The sequence below is a fragment of the Zonotrichia albicollis genome, chromosome 1 (genome assembly GCF_047830755.1).
Source record: "Zonotrichia albicollis isolate bZonAlb1 chromosome 1, bZonAlb1.hap1, whole genome shotgun sequence".
Lineage (NCBI taxonomy): Eukaryota > Metazoa > Chordata > Aves > Passeriformes > Passerellidae > Zonotrichia > Zonotrichia albicollis.
Genome location: NC_133819.1, coordinates 46,600,808 through 46,614,133, shown reverse-complemented (window position 1 = coordinate 46,614,133; position 13,326 = coordinate 46,600,808). Strand labels below are relative to the sequence as shown.

At 35.1% G+C, this 13,326-nt stretch overlaps 1 protein-coding gene across 1 annotated transcript in view; it reads right to left on the bottom strand.

Moving 5' to 3' along the window:
* BBS9 (Bardet-Biedl syndrome 9) overlaps positions 1-13,326 on the bottom strand; it is a 295,956-nt gene that overhangs the window by 162,448 nt on the left and 120,182 nt on the right. The window contains exon 21 of the mRNA XM_074540268.1: positions 5,228-5,410. Coding sequence (XP_074396369.1) covers positions 5,228-5,410 — 183 coding nt within the window. The remainder of the gene's footprint in view (positions 1-5,227; positions 5,411-13,326) is intronic.

The following is a 13,326-nucleotide window of genomic DNA, read 5'->3' as shown; positions in this document are numbered from 1 at the left end:
CTGAGGGAGCTGGGGATGTTTACGCTGGAGAAAAGGATGTTCAGGGGAGACCTTACCACAGGTAGCCTCTTCTCCTGCACATCCAGCAACAGGACAAGACAACATCACAAGCTGCACCAGAGCAGGTTCAGGCTGGACATCAGAATGGGCTGCCCAGGGAAGTGGTGGAGTACCCATCTCTGGAAGTGTTCAGGAAACGACTGGATGTGACAAAGGCTGGACTCTAGGATCTTGCAAGTCTTTTCCATCCTTAATGCTTCTATGATTCTAGTTATCTCTGGTATACTCTGGTCCTCTTGAAAGCAGGCTATCAGGCAGAGCACTGATTTTCATATCAAAACATACTATAAAAGAATGTTTGAGGTACTTGAACCATTGTCTCTTACTTCTCTTATTGTCCAGCTGGATCACATACACACACACATGAGCAAAGGGCATCGACAGGAACCAGGAACCACTACTCCATTTTTAACCTTTCTCCCTAATACAGGTCTTTGCTACTCTTCCTTGGCCAGGAAATCTCATTTTTTCACCTTCTTCCCTTCACTTGGCAAACTTACATTACCCTGAACCAAACTAAACTTCAGGCTGAGACTGATCTTTTTTATTGAAAAATTATGGGGCTTATTGGGAAAAGCAGAAAGCACCTTCTTTTTATTTTAGTGATTAAGGGTTTAAAGCTTACTAGATTTTTGCCCCCATTTCTTTTAGACTTAGATGGTTCACTGTACCAGAAGAGTCTTTCTGAATCATTCTGTTGCATGGTATTGACTCAAATAGGAGGAAGACTTATCTGTTAGTTTTTATCATTAAAAAATGTTACTGAATGTCATTTAATGTAATTTTCCAAGTTCGATAAAAGGCAACAAATTTTATGTGTTTTTCTCTCTGAAACCACTTATCTGCAGATGTATTATCTACCTTGTTTCTAAAAAGAAGGAGGGGAATAATGTATCTGCTGTAAATTAGTCTGTTCACAAAAATAAAGAATACAACCATATGGAAAACTGGCTTCAAGTTATCCATCATCACGGCCCACTGTCTTTTGGTGGTTTTGAGGGATTTTGTTGGTTTATTGGGTTTGGAGTGAGGTTTTTTTGTTACATTTAAGAAATTTTAACTAAAAGATAATTTGTACTAGCCTATAGCAAATAAGAAAATATTAAATATTTCAGCCTATTTTTAAATATTTCCTTTTGGTACACAGTTGGAACTTTGCATTTAAGAAGTAGTTACAATGACAAGTGGAATATAGAAAATCTAAGGCACAAAAAACTAATTCCAGATTATTTGTATGGCAATCCAGAGCTAAGTTGTATTAATAACAAGAATTAAAGTGACACTTCCCAATAAATTCTAAAAATTAGAGTTCATAAAAATTATTCTTGCCAAAGATACAATTATTAGCTCAAAGCTTTAAAAGCATTGGACAGCAATGGAAAATTCAAAGAAAATTTTTTCTAATGTCAGTCATGACAGAATTAATCCTGCTGGAATTACAGAAATAACCTTACCTTTGATTTTGAGAGTTTAATCTCAGTAAAGGATTCTTTCCACAAAATGGTATTTTTTACATTCCTCAAGAACTGTAGAGTAAAACCCATTTGCTATCATGCATAAAACCTAGCAGGCTATCTAGTCTTTCCCAAATGATTTTTTCTTTTTTTTGTGGATTACATTCAGATCATCTTCTTACAGTAAGCAGAGACATTTGAGAGTAACTCCTGTGACTTTTACAGGCACTTCAGGAGTGTTTTCTGACACCATTTCTTTTTCATCATTGCCTTAAAGTACATTTTTCAACTTTATCTAATCAACACTGTGAAGTGGTAAATTTATAGTCGCTAAAGTAAGTTAATTACTGTAAATCATAGTAAATTAAAATATGCATTTCATCCTCAGGCATATTTTTCTTTCAAATTACAACTTCAATAAAATCCTAAGATCTAATATAGACATTTACTTGGTTGGTATGACTCCAAACATAAATAAAGAGAGATGGAAATGTACTTCCTCAACACCGGCTTATAGCTGTTACTGTTAACTATAGTAACACAAATGTGACTACAACAAGCAAGGAATGATTCTGAGCAATGAAGCACTTGTATGTAATTATTTGGTAACAACAGGAGAACTAGGAAAATATTTACTCTTCAGTAAAGTTGCTGTTGATGGCTGTATTTCCAAGGGCCCTCCATCAGTCTTAAAGTCAGAATGTTTGTATCGACAGACATATTCTCCCTTTGTAATGTGTTAAACAAAGAAAGCATTAATACCTTAACCATCAGGCATATGAGCCATCAGTCAATCCAGACACCATCCAACCATTATACCAAAACTACCCCATGTAGCATGAACCCTTTGAACGCTTTAAATTAGCCTGGACAAATTCCCTCCTCTCCCAAACGGATTTCCTATTGTAAACATATACTTGATCACAAACTGAGCATTTTTCAAATCTTTTTCTATCCAGAAAACTCAGCTTGGTAAAGGATAATCACTGAAAAACACCCCTTAGAAATATGAGGATTTTTTTGTTTCAGACTTTATAGTACTTCAAATTGCTGTCAGTCCCTGCTATAAGCTAACAATAAATATGTTAGTCTAGCAGAACAGTGACCAACTCTCCATGTAACAAAATCTCTAGTACTTTTTAACATTATTAACAAATCATGGATTCTTTTGTCTCCAAAAGCACCCTGAAGTGTTTTTCCACCACATATTTCAACAGAGAGAAAAAGATAGAACTCAAAACCAGTACACACGTGAAAGTATAGTTTGCATACAGCTGTAACACTATGCTCTGAAATAGCTTTAATATATACTTCTATATTTTAACTATGGATTTTATTTTAATCCCACAGTAACAAAGTACATTGGGCAAAACTGCAGCTAACTTCCCTGCAACTACTTTTCTTCAGTTGTGGCATCAATTTTTAGCGGCTTCATTATCAGAAGAATTAGCTCATTTACCCTGAGAGAGATCTCGTTATATTTCTGATGTTATACTTCTACAACTGTGCATCATTCATGAAAGAATCACTGAAAAAGAGGAATGTCCTTGTATTTCCAACACTGAACAACCCTTTTAGTCAGTTTTATCAAAGCAATCCTATCTAGGTGTTAGTTAGAAATTTACTGCCAGAAACAAAACATGATGCCAAATATCTGTTATTCATATAAAATATGCAAGTTTGCAGTATTTCTTCCACTATATCATTGCAGACAAGAAAACTCAACTTTTATATGTTCTTAGACAAAAGTTTGCAGCAAGAGAAACCATTTAGCAGTCTGAGAAAAAAATGGTGACACAATGAGAACAGAGAATGTCACTTTCACATTTGCTAAATATCTAACAGAAGTGATTGCCAGGTCTAGAAAACAAGATACAATCTGTTCTAAATGAAATGGCATGTATGAGAATAATGTTGATGCTATGGTAAAAACGGCATTTCTTTTTATCTTACCAGTGTTTTCCAAACATTTCCCTTTTTTTAAGAAAACACTTCCATAGTTTAATGCTCACAAGGCAGAAAATGTTCTGGAGATGTAGACTGCATCCAAACTGTCTTCTAACACGTTCCCTCCAAATAAAAATACAACAAACCATTGTGCAGAATTGTTTGAAGAGTAAATAAAAATTCTTCAGAGTATTTTCTTTCACCAGTGTTCTACTTCACTGCTTACAAGGAAACCTGAATACTAGCTAGAAGCTTCTGTCTGTAAATATCATTGGTATGTCAGAAGATTTCCCCATTCCCCACCTAAGCTTCTTAAATTACATTCAGATTTCTGTGGTACCATAACAACTTCAATATGGCACGTAATTCAGTATTTTGTAAAGGTTTTGTTTCTATTTCCACCTCCAGTTGTTGGTTTACATTTTTCATCCTGACTGCTCTGCAGGATATACATCCTTACAATGCTTATGTGAAGTCTTGCAGCTTCAACATGGAACATTGTTAACCACCACGTTAAAACCACACCAAGATATAGCCTGAAGCAAAATCCTGCATTACAGGATACAACAAATGGTACCATACTTCATCAAAACATGCAGCTAAGCAACCCAATTCCTGATGGCAAAATAAAAATTAGTCATGTAAAAAAATGTTTGTTTGGGCTTTTAGGAGATTCATAGGAACTTTCTTTGAATTCAGTTCATGGGAATGCACGTTCCTCAGTTTCAAAACTTGATTTTCCAAGTTTAAATGAGGACTAAATCCAAAACAAATCTCAACAAAACTGTTTTGCTTTGACTGGTATGAGTCAATATCACATAAAATGCCAAAACACTTTTTGCCCCCCAGGTGGAAATGGCAGAAGATCCTAGATTCGCTTGGAACCCAGTGCAAGTTTTCTAAAAGACCACAAACCATTCTAAGTATTCCAGGTATGCACCAAAATCTGGATTCACTGTACATTGCAAAAACCCTGTGCAGAGCATGAAAATTAAAATTAATGTGCACTTAAGATAATTGTTGAAACTAACTGGGGATGAACTCTTAATTAAGTTGAGAACATTCTTTAATTCAACTAAAGCAGTGTTTAGCTGTGGACCTTAGGTGTGGATATAAACAGCATTACTTGTGTTCACAGACCAATCTCCAGATTTTATACACAATCTCACCTGGTCACACTCATTAAATCAAAACAGAATTAGCGTGACATCCACAGAATGCAGAATGGAGTACAAGGAAATTGTCTATTCACAGTATTTTGCTGAGATAAGTTTCATCCGTTATATAAACCACTGTAAATACACTGAGGACAAAGTATGGCAAATGATTAATAAACTTAAATGTATGTACTGTATTTGCTATGCATACCTCTTATATTTCTATTGGAATGTGGACATGTATGTTATAGAACATTCATATTAGAGTCTTCAAAACCTGGGGGTCTTATTCTGTTTATCCTAACCACAGGACAGAAGGTGAAACTCAGCTAAATTTACGTGAGACATTCCTACTTGGCTTGGTAAGGAAAGGCAAAGCAGAATTAAACTGGCACCACCCATGTCCTCTTTTGAAACATTCTATAATCTACTCCTACTTTTCCACTTTGCTGTGAAATCAGCACAATCTGCACCAAACACCTACTTAGTAAGGCTACTTAAATTACTTCAAAGGACAGTCTTCAGCAAAGTACAGGGAGAAATAAGGAAATTTAAGGGCTTAAAGCTGTGTGAATGAGCATCTTTTAAGCAGCTCTTACAGATCCTTACCAGCTCTTGTGTATCTTCTGCTAATGGCAAAAACGTAGCTTCCAAAATAGCAACTTGATCAGTGCTGAGCTTCTGCCACAAACTAATCAGCATAATCACCAGATGGGTGGCACTTTTCAACTTTGCAAATGCCTGGAACATGTTGGCTTGATTTTCTTCTGCTGCATCTGCTAGAGCTATTACCTGCAAAAATTACAAACATCTGTTAAATATAATTTTACCATCCGTGAACACTCAACACTGAAATTACCTTTGGCACACTCTTGTTTTCCTTTAGAAGATCCTGAGGAATTCTGTTTTCCATAAACACAAACCACAGAGTATTAAATGAGTTATCATTTATCTAGATTTTTCTTTTGCATACCCAAGGCAATTTCAAGTCCATATGGCAACAGGATTAATCCATCCAGTACAGTAAGTGTAGAAAGGATTTTGTTTGGAGCATATTTTTAAGGCATTCCTGAAATTAATCCCCATCATATCACATAATACATGACAACAAACTAATTTTCAGGTTTATATCACACACTAATCTCCATATGATCAGTAAACCTACTGTATTAATCAAAAACAACACATTGATTTTATGCTATTAAAAAATATAATTATTTCCATTGGAACACAGCTGCCATCTGTTATTTTATTAACTCTCATGTCTTTCCATGTTTTGCCCTAGTTCCTTCAGCATTTGTGCCAAAATGTAAACATTATGGATCATGTATATGAAGGCAATATCACTTTAAGTCCCAGACATTATGAAAGAATTTTCAAAATAAAATAAAACTAACAGATTCACTTCTAATATGATAAGTGTTTCGCTGAGTACTTCAAGATGGGGAAAACCAGAAAACCTATTACATGACACTCGTTTCAGAAATCATTTCAATAGGCAATTGCTGTAACTTCAGTATGATAAGAGACTTTCCACAGTATTTGCGCTGAGTACTCCAAGTAAAGGTAAGGTACAAAGGTTAGGGATTCATCCTGGGGGAGCACAACTTAAAAGACCTGTTCTCAGGAGTGCCATTATATCTCCATGCTACCCAAACAACGCTTGGTTTACAGAAGCGTTGATTATCTGATTGTTATTTAAATCAACACAAAGCACCTCTCTCAACCACTTTCTGTTTATTTATTTGCAAGACAGGGTAATAGGTCCTTGACTGGAGTTGTGAAAAGCCTCATAGAAATGCAGTTAAGTGTAATTAGTATTACAGCAGAATTTACAAAGTACAACTTGCAGAGCCTGATCCATTAACGTTTTGGCAACAGCAGGAAAATGAAAATACTATATGATGCATCTTCAGCAGGGAAAGAGAGCCAACCAGCTGTTAGCATTTGGTGGAGGAAAACTATTTTTAATCTGCAATGCTGGCATTAGAGATGTATGTGTGTTCCCTCCAAGCTCCCCTGTGACTGGGAAGATAAAGAAAACAGAATTTTAGGGAACTATAAATATGAAACATTTCAAACAAAATGTGTTGATAGCTTTTGTTTTAGATTTTAAAATGTAATCTTTCCAAATAAAGCAGAAAACCCACAGGACACCCATGAGTCCAAACACTACATAAATCAGAGCCAAGTAACAAAATAGACAAACAAAAAACCCCAGCTAACCATGTGAAGGAGAACGAAGAAATTAATCCCAAGCAGTGAAACCAACATAAAAACTTTGGTCAGAGAACAGTAATGATATCACCAACATGTCACCTGATGCATCTGTGTTGGCATTCAGTTTGCTCTGAGCAAAGCCTTGATGCTTTCCACACCTCATGTTCTACAAAAGGTGAAGTTCCATATCACAGTCACTTTCCAAGAGTTATGGGTGACAAAGCCACTGATAAGCAGCACACTATGTAGCAATCTACACCAGCTGTCTCTGACCCATGTAACAGTAATTTTATGCATCGTACAGCTTCATCTTTCTGAGACAAGCAACAACAGTAAAATCTTCCTCAGTCTAACAGAGCCCTTCAAATATCTAATTTCTTTTCCTGTCCAATATACAACTGAAAATTTGGGAAGAACAATGAATGAAGATGAATTTAATATGCTAATGAGGTGTGCTCATTCACTGGTATGCTTCCTCCAAAGTCATCACTGACTGGGACAGTACAATTCAGAATTCCTGGCAAGCTACCTGTACCCTACCATGGATAATGCTCAGACAACATTAATTTTGTTGAATATCTAAGCAAACAGAGTTACCCTTGTGTGACAAGTACCTGAACCCCACTTACATAGCAAAGGCTACTTTCTGGAGTCATTCATAAATTCCCAGGTGATTTCTCACTCTGCGCTATATTTCAGCTGACATTCTCCTATGTACTTCAGAAACACAAACAGCATAAAGAGAAGTAACTGACATGGCCTTTTACCTTATGGAGCCTTCATTTAAGGATAGGTTTCCTTCCTATTTTATAAACATGAACAAAGGAGATGCTCACCTTTTCACAGGCTCTAGGTGTAAAACAAATATATCCCAGTACTTCCAAACAATACCAGATGTACCAAGTTCAAAACCTATTTTGAAAGCAGTTTCATAAAAACCCTTAAGAAGAACAACTATTAAAAGTTCTTCTTTGGCACAAAATTCTACAGTTCTCATGCACAATAATATTAGGCAAATATATTTATATATGTTATAAAAGTGGTAGATCTAAGTTTCTAAAGGAGAAGTGCAGTCTTTAAGCATTGCAGGTCACTGAAACATAGTAATTAAATCTTCAGATAACTGCACATATACAAGCTCTACTTTAAACTTACAGAAATAACAAGGAGCGGGAAAAAACACTTTTAAGCACTAATTATTCTGTTAACAGATGAAGTGACCCAATATAGCTTTCTGAGATCTGGAATATCCAGGACACAGGACAATACAATATGAATTACCACACTATAACATAGGCACACACAGACCTAGTAATTTTTAAAAAGCCTCAAGACTAAAGATTCCTTGACCATACATGGTTACTCAGTAAATACTTGACAGGAGGGGGGGGGGGGAATCTTTTCTCATGGAGAAAATTACCCTAAAAATCTCCCAGGACATGAGCTACAAATTTTAGAAGTATTCTGGGGCTCTTCATTCAAACACTTGTGAAAGTTAGGAATGAGTAAGTTTTAATGACATGACATTAATATTTTTAATCATTTTATTTTTGCCTGAACATCTCTATTTATATTTTGTAATATTTGAGGAACATAAAGGATCTGTACCCTTTGCCATCTGAGACCCTTGTCTCTTCAGACTCAATCATGATTTCTCCATCATTTCCCCATTTTATTTTCAGTTCCCAGAGTAGCTGTTCAATCTATTTAATATCTATTTTATCAACTTTCTAAATAGATATAAAATCTTATAAAAAAAGAAAACCTCTCCCTGTCTCACTTTTTCACAGGATAGGTAGGCAAATACATTGCAACCGACAGTCTCAAATGTAGCTTACATATAAAGATTTTAGACCAACTGGAAACCATTAAGTAAAAAGTCCATCTACATGGCATAAGACCTATCATTGCCTACTTAAAATTTTTCTTTCTCCTTCTTCAATATCACAAAGCTTTCAAACAAAGAAAACTAAAAATAAGTTTTTCAAATGATCTTTCTAAAATTTATGAATGAAAGGAAAGTATCTGATGCAGGAAATACTAAATATTTAAGAGATACTGAAATAGTGTGGATGTACAATATTGAACATATATTTCTATAACTGACCAAAACTTGCTTTTGATTTATATTATTTTAATTTTTTTCTGAACAGACCCCTACTCTGTTTCAATACACATAACTACAGAAAAGTAAAGGCCAGTTAAGTTATTATGAAAGTATACTGTAAAAAACCAAGTAATTATCTCTAAACAAAGATCATGTTTAACCTTTTTAAATTTCATATTCATATTCATTTACATTTTATATTCTCACTTACACTAGTAGCAGAACTGAAATACAGATTTTTTTTTATAGTCTAAAGAACTTCATACCCCAACACTATTACAAGGATTTAACTTCAATAATTTCCAAGTACAGAACATTTATCAATGTTTTCAGCCTTAAGTGTTTAAGCAGAAAGATGTCTCTCCATGCTTATTTCATTGCTAAGTAGATCTTGTAAGATGTCAAGCATGTGAAAACTGTAAACTAATGCTGATGCAAGTTTTAAAACCAGAGTTCTCCATCATTAGAGGTAGTGTAAGATATTTTTAGGTCATTGTTTAACATCCAGCAATAATTCAAAATTAGTTATGCCTTTTGAAAAAGGCTTGCAACATAGCCCACTCTTGTACAGACAAACTTCTTGAGGCAATAATGGACCATAATAATGACTCTCCCAGGCTTCTTCTAATAACATAAAAAAATACAAACACAATTCCAAAAATACAAAACACTTTCTTCTTAGCTGGATAGGAAGTTGAAGAAAATTTTGAAAAAATAAAGGGCAAGAAATGTGCATGAAGTTCCAGGGAGCTTCTTTTGTGTGGGTAGTATATTTTCTTGGAGTCCCTAACACCATTGGGACTGAAAACCCTGCTAGATTTTATGCCATATCCTAAAAGGGAAAACAGGAAAAAGCAACAGATAATATGTTTTTCTTTCTTTTTTTTTTTTTTTTTTTTTTTTTTGTTTAAACAGAAGAAGAAAAAAAACAGCTATTCACAACTGGTAAAAAAATAGCCAACTAGTCTTACTGTCATCTAGTTCTAATATATTTGGTTCAGCTTCCAGAATTCTGAAGTAACTTTACTTTTAGCAGAAATGAAGTATGAAGAAACAGAATTTTGGCATTTAAGGAATAGAGAATCTCTTTACATGCCATCCATAGCACTTATGAGCAACTCTTGTATGAAAATTTTGTTACAATATGAAAGGTAACATTGGAAATTTAACTATTCGGAAATGAACACATGGATGACGAAGCTCACAGGTCTCTTCTGGCAATTGTTTTTACAGAATAATTTATTGCAAGAAAGTTAATGGATCTAACCCCTTTCAATTATTTTTAAGCAGAATTAAATCTTCATAAAGCAGGATGTTAATGAATATAAAACAGGAAGAATTGGAGACCTGAGAAATGCTAATTATGGCTTCTTCATTGCTGTTGACACAGGACATTTACTTCTAGTCTCACTTTTTCCCAATTTTAGAGAAGGAAATACAACTCAGTTGCCAAACGTAAAACAAGGCCTAATAATTTTTTGTGTGTGGTTTTAAGAAGTCTCCATCACATATCTTAATTCACATAGGATGTGTAAGCATTTGAAGTCAAATATGTTTTTTCTTACGAGCCCCTTTTTTCACCTCTATATATAAAATTCTTAATGCCCCTTACTCTAGGAGTAAACTTTTTGGTTTTTTAAACAGGCAAGTCTCAAAGTAGTTTCCAGGACAGAGAAGCAGTGATTAGCAGCCTGATTCCCTGTGCAGACCATCTCACTCAACAGCCATTGTGCACAGAGCCTTAGACAGGTGACTGAAGCTTTATGGAATGTGGGCAGAGATATCTATGTCAGAGGGCGATCTTTATCGAGCGCTCCGTCACCAGGAAGAATGAGCATGTCCCTGTCACAAGGGAGCACTTCTAAACGCCGGGGCGTTCCCACAGCGCGGCAGTGGCGAGGTGAGAGCGCACGTTGGGATTAAGTACCCCAGGCCACAATTATCTGACCTTTATGAGAATGTCTCAGCTTGTGCTAACCAAGACTGCAGCTCTTTAAATTGTGGCACAGGACCACCATGATGACAACAAAGCTTCAATTCACTAGATGCCAAATACTCGACTTTCAAGTGAAGCTCCACATGGCCTTGATGAGAGAAGACAGCAGAGACAAAAGACATTGCAGCATGATGACCCATGCTTTATCTGGATGCACACAGCTACCTCCTGAAAATCTACTGCCTCATTTGATGAACATGAAATTAACACGAGTAATTACTATAGCAGTCTGTAACTCTGAAAACAAGAGTTAGATTAAAAAAATACTGAGGGCTGTCAGGGAAGCTGTGTGGTTTTGTTTTCTTCTGTTGCTTCCAAGACAGAATTATCACTAACAGCTCTACTGCACCTTTTTAAATTGGATTTTACGACAAAGCAATACCATCTACAAGCATAACAAAGGCTGCACATTTTGATGACAGTCAACTCAAACACTTACAAGAGCTAAATGTATGTACTGTTTATATTGAGAACCCTCTTTTGCAATTTCACAAATATCAAACTGTGTCTTACACAAAACCAAAGCGGGAGTGGATTATTGCCACAGAGAACCATGCTGCATCATTTATTTTAATTCTTTCATTTTAAGAACTAGTGACAATGATGTCAATAAGAAAATCTTTGGGGATAAAGTAAATATAATTTCAGCTATACAGCAGCATAGTAGTATAAATATGGTCAGTTCAAAAGGAAAATATATCTCCAGCTTCTTAATTTTTCCTCTTTAGAATACTCATTAAGAAAATAGGCTTCTTCTTCAGAAGTCTCTCTCTCCAGCTTTTATCTACATTATTATAGTCTGAATAGAATTACTTTTGAAAATTACTGCAAAATATTTAGTGGGTTTAGAACCCCAGACACCTGAGTGCATTATCCAAAAGTACCAATTGAGTACCAATACATTTAATCCCAAATTACTGATAGATCAATGCCACCCTGTTCCATAGGAATTTTCTATTTTGTCTGTCCTAAGTATATAAACAACCTTCCCAGTAAAATCCAAGAATGAAGACCACCTGGTTAGCTCTACTTTAAATTAGTACATTCTAATTAACGTAAGAAATTCATATTCCTTTGATGCTTAACATGCAGCTCTTCATGTGTATAAATCTATTTCAAAATTTTTTCTGTCTTAGCAACACTAATGTAGTGGCAAAATTTGCTTGTTCCCATCAGTGTTGCCCGTTTACTGCTTATTTAAACCATCTTAGTGCTTTATACTGCTGCCCATCCTTGACTGAGCTTCCTTGTGTAAAGCCATGGGAACAGAAATGAGGAATTCCTTTTGTTTCTGATGTCCCATCTGCAGAAAGGATTACAGTTAAGATTATTTTAACTTGTTTAATATACTTATCTATATTTGTCTCTTTTTTCCTATATTATTGGCTTTTTGTGTTTGTTTTTAAGAATTTACCAATTTTGAGACACCAGATGAGTTAATATGGTCGATACTAACAATACAATGATGATTATTTAAATACGTGACACCACCTCTCAATGGTCTACACACAGGTAAATATTGCAAGCAGTTTTGCATGTGAGAAATTGCAACAGTGAGTAAAAGTAACAAATTTTTATTTGGTACAACTGTTAAATACCAGGATACGGGGGGAAAATTCTTGGAATTATGCTACAAACGTGTTCCAAAATATATATGGAACTTTGCAATGCATTTAAAAATAAGTTCTATATTACAAAATCCAAATTTAAAAGTGGAGTTATAAAATTAGTAGCTTATCCAAGAGAAGCAACATCTGTTACAAATTACATAAAACCCAAGAACACACTGAGTTACAATGAATCCTTTACTTAACCCTTCCAAACAAAAGTTCTATTTAAGCAAAGGGATGTGCTAAATAGCACACAGATATGTCACAGAATCTGTGATAGTCAATGAATGTTGAAGACAGAGTTTCATTGTGAAGCTGTGGTTGAATTGGCAGCAATGTATATAAAATACAGCCAAACATGAGCTAAATGGAGACAGAGAGGTGGAGAGCTTGGTCTGTGTCACCAAATACATGGCATTATGTAATGATGAACAAAAAAACTTTACAATAAAAGAAAAAAAAATTAAACAGTTGAAGTTGAATGCTTCAACTGTGTGTTTAAATAAGCTTTGCACCTAAACAAACAGTTGAAAAACCAGAAGACCTAACCTGAAAAGTTTTAATTGCCTATCAGAGCAGTTAAATTATGGATGGCCAAGAAATCAAGACAAACATATCAGATTGTACTTCTGCAAAAATTAATGTACAATGAAGCTCAATGGGTCAAATTAAGGATTCATTTACCCCAGTGGGAGCACTGCATCCATTCAGTAAAGGCAGGATTTCATCCTGTCAAGGACCACTACTCTCACTGTTATCAGTCATATGCATCTAG